At 44.5% G+C, this 3958-nt stretch overlaps 2 protein-coding genes across 4 annotated transcripts in view; one reads left to right on the top strand and one right to left on the bottom strand.

Moving 5' to 3' along the window:
* Nucleotides 1-2203, top strand: part of TSTD2 (thiosulfate sulfurtransferase like domain containing 2) — a 33015-nt gene extending 30812 nt beyond the window's left edge. For all 3 annotated transcript variants that reach the window (XM_023510503.1, XM_003785155.3, XM_023510502.1), the window contains one exon: nt 85-2203. In XM_023510503.1, the coding sequence (XP_023366271.1) occupies nt 85-356 (272 nt within the window). In that variant the 3' untranslated portion in view covers nt 357-2203. The remainder of the gene's footprint in view (nt 1-84) is intronic.
* Nucleotides 2204-2964: 761 nt separating this feature from the next.
* TMOD1 (tropomodulin 1) overlaps nt 2965-3958 on the bottom strand; it is a 64340-nt gene continuing 63346 nt past the window's right edge. The window contains exon 9 of the mRNA XM_003785154.3: nt 2965-3153. Within this exon, the coding sequence (XP_003785202.1) occupies nt 3089-3153 (65 nt within the window). The 3' untranslated portion in view covers nt 2965-3088. The remainder of the gene's footprint in view (nt 3154-3958) is intronic.

Here is a 3958-nt window from a genome sequence, read left to right as displayed (position 1 = left end):
TTGCCTAAGAATTGTATTTAAGAACTAGAAAAGTGCCTCTGTGTATGTGTGTGTGTTTATTACAAGAGCTTCTTTCTTCCCCAGAATGTTCATACTGTGGAACCCAGTGGGACCAGTACAATCTCTGCTCAACTCCCCAATGCCGCCAACTCGTTTTGACGTGCCCTGCCTGTCAAGAACGAGGATTCACAGCCTGCTGTGTCACATGTCAAGACAAAGGGAGCATAAAGGCTTCAGGACTTCCCCAGGACAGCTTTAAAGAGGAATGTGAATGTACCGCCCGACGGGCACGCATACCTACAGAGCTCTCCCAGCAGCTGTGCCTCCCTGTGAGCCCAGAGCCAGGGCCCTGTTAGTGAGGATGGGCCATGGCTTGTATGAGCAGCACATTCAGCCTTCCTCACGCCTTCAATAAAAGTAGATTTGTGGTGACTACGTTTAGAAAAACATCAAGGCTGCAGAACAAAGAGATCAGAACTTTCATGCTGGCCTGAGCCACCACCGTAGCATAGTGGTGACCATATCGACGACCTGCACTACACAGAGGGAAGGGAGAGGGAGTCAGATGATGATCACTTACCTGAAGCATTCTGATTAAGAAGGTGCTAGAGCACAGAAAAACGTAAGCTGTATGGGGCCACAGAAAGGATATGGGCATAAAACCTTCGGCCTAGTGACCAGGACAGCCCTTTCTCTGCCATGCAGCAAGCTGTTAGTAGTCCTTATCAGCAAACCTGTCTTTCCTGGTGGCATACATGTGAAAGCTGTGGCCCTGGAGTGCACTTGTAAACCAGGCCACCTCAGTCACCCTTCACCCCTACCTCTGTCTCTTCTCTGACAGCCTGACAGATCTGCCAGCTGTGGCATTTGGCCTGCCTTCTGCTTTGTAGATAGGAGTCATCCCTTGGTATGCATAGGGGATGGTTCCAGGATGCCCGAGTATTGTATACCAAAATCCTAGTAGACCCCTGTACTGCCCACAGTCGGCTTTCGGAACTTGAATATGCAAAAAGTCAGCCATCAGAATACCCAGGTTTTACATCCTGCAAATACTGTATTTTCAATCTGTTCAGTTGAAAAATCCACAGATAAATGGACCCACATAGTTGAAACCTATATTGTTTCAGGATCAGCTGTACAGTTTATTGGAACAGCCATCCCCATTCCTTTACATAGGATCTATGGCTGAATTGAGTACTTGGAACAGAGACCATGTGGCCTGCAAAATCTGAAGTAGTTACTATGTGGCCCTTTACAGGAAAGTTGGCCAACCCCTGGTCTAGATCAGCAGCTTATTGATGGGGATAGCCTTAAAGATGTGGCTCCTCTTCATTTTTTATTGATTTGGTTTCTATGAGAGATTTCCCCTAATAGCCCTGCTTTCCCTAACACTCACTCTAGCTTTTAATTTTTCTCTTTGTGAGATTCAAATAAGCTCAATGATACTGACATTTGGGGTAGCATTTTTAGATCATCTGGGATATAAGAAGACACATTCTTAGTGAGGTCATTCAGCATTGCCACGGCGGCTGCCCAGCCTTTTGGCAAGTGTCACAGGTCCTGAGAAACACATACAAAGCCATACATAGACCAACAAATTTATTATTACATTGCAGTTTCCAGTGATGCAGAATGCAGCTGCAGTTGTGTTTCAAAGAGAAGCTGAGTGGGGATGGTCATCCCTGCAGCATGGTGCCACTCCCGGGCCCCTCTGCAGCCTCAGTAGACACTCTTCTACAGTGGTGAGGCCCTGGCTCCTCTAGTTCCCCTGTACTGTCCATGTCACTGTGGTTCAGTGTGTAGGACTTTTCCTTTTTCATCACAAGCCTCTCTGCTCAGTGCTCTGCAGCTCTTTGGCCTTGTCCTTTATCATAAGATTTGCTGTAATTCCTCAAAGCAACAAACAGAAACACTGGTTTAACTGGCACTATGGTATATTAAAAGGCACAAGGGCACTGTGGCTTTTTGCTAGATTCCAAGAGATACATATGATGTTATAAAGGAAATCTCAAAATCACATTTTCAGAATAATCATCCTGGGGTGGTTTGGCTAGGATTTCCTAATTCTTTAACATCTGGATTTTCTTCACCATTGTCCCACAGAGACTGAATTTACAGCCCTAAGATCGATGGTGATTTGTCTAATAAGTGATGAGACAGGTAGCTGAAGACATGCTTGGTCATGCTAAATTCCATAGCTATGATGGACTGAGATTTATCTCCTGCTGTCCACCTGACATAAGCCATGTGCCCACTGTGCAGTGTAGAAAGGTGTTTTCAAGTATTTGGCCATAGGTTTTCACATCCAGTGTAAGGCTGGCATTCAATAGGAAAAAGCTGTCTGACTCCAGTATTAAATTGTAAATAAATCCCAGAAGTTCTTAACACTCAGGGACACTTTTGTTGCCCGGGATTGGTAAGGAAAGGATGGCTTTTGAAGCTTGAAATATCATCTTTGGCTTTTTCTGTCATTTTCTCATATCTAGCAGAAGGAATCTTGTGTTCTTTGATTCCTGGCAGAGCTCTGTGGCTTCAGTCTGTCTGTCTTTCTTGAGAGGAAAATTGTGTTCTTGATCCAGTAATCAATTTGGGAACTTTAATTTTCAAGTTTTTAAATTTTAAAGGAGGGTTAATAAAGAATGGTTATTCTTTCTGTTTGCTAAATAGCTAAGATCAAATCTGTAATAAAGTATTTTATACTTCTGAATTATGTGGGAAAGTATACTGCTTATTTATATGTTACATATTTTAAATGCACCTGAAACACCACAAAGCAAGGCCACTGAAACTGGGCTCCTGGGTTTAAGTCACTGCTACTTAAGTCATCTTCAGCATGATCTGCCAGTTTGAGGACTTACCAGTTTTTAAATAATAACCAGACTGAACTGTGACTAAAGAAAAACTTCACATTAACCATATTTTATAAAATTTTCAACTACAACCACTAGTTAACCTAAAACCTTAGTGCATGAAGAACTGAACCACAAAAAGGTTTTGTGCTGGCATTTTGCCTTCTGGTTTCCACTGCAGAGCACAAGTTGTCAGTAGAACATATCCAGTTCAAAGGCATGGTCTTCCCCTCCACACACTAGACGCCACTCCGGCACTTGGGAATGATGGGCCCAGTCAGGTCCGCCAGCCTCCTCTTCCTCACTGGAAAGGAATGGAGATAGGAGATAAGATACAAGCCATGCGCCCCTGTACTCCAGGAACCACTACTGTTGCTCTGAGAAAACACCCCTGAAGTCTCTTCCTGATTTTTTTTGTTAGCAGAGTCTGAAGTTTGTTGTCTTGAATGGACAATTGTGTGAGTTATTTGTAACAGCTCTCCAGTTAGTGCTCACTGATGAGGGTCTGTGATAGTGTAGATTTATCCATAACTTCCTTCTATAATAAGGGGTTGGCCACACAGTCCCACTTTACCCAACTCCACTGTTCTTCCTTTGCCTACAGAAGCCCCACAGCTGACATTCTTTAGTGTGGTTCAGATCAGAGTTAAAAAGTTCAGTCAATGGAAGTAGGGTGTTAACCTCACGGAAACTTTTCCCCTACCTCTGGGAGCTCCTGGCCTGCCTCCTGCCTGTGTAGACAACAGTTTCCACCCTGAAGATTACCCTGTGTCCCCTCATGTTTAACCTTGCCATTTCTCCAGGGGCAAGACAATTTATGCTTAGACATTGTTCTCATGACAAAGAATTAAACACCATAAAGAAGGAAGCACTAGCCAGGAGCTTGCAGGTTTAGAGGACAACTGAGGAAGAAGGAGGGTCCCTGTGTTTAACAAAGCACGGTGTTTTGAAATGAATTAGTGGCTCAAGTGGCTAAGGCGCCAGCCACATACAACTAAGGTGGCGGGTTGGAATCCAGCCCGGGACCGCCAAACAACAATGACGGCTGCAACCAAAAAATAGCCGGGCGTTGTGGCGGGCGCCTGTGGTCCCAGCTACTTGGGAGGCTG

Source organism: Otolemur garnettii, unplaced genomic scaffold (assembly GCF_000181295.1).
Source record: "Otolemur garnettii isolate 467f Iridium unplaced genomic scaffold, OtoGar3 scaffold00014, whole genome shotgun sequence".
In the NCBI taxonomy this organism is placed as follows: domain Eukaryota; kingdom Metazoa; phylum Chordata; class Mammalia; order Primates; family Galagidae; genus Otolemur; species Otolemur garnettii.
Note: the sequence above shows the minus strand (reverse complement) of the source record. Positions and strands in the feature narration are given on the sequence as shown.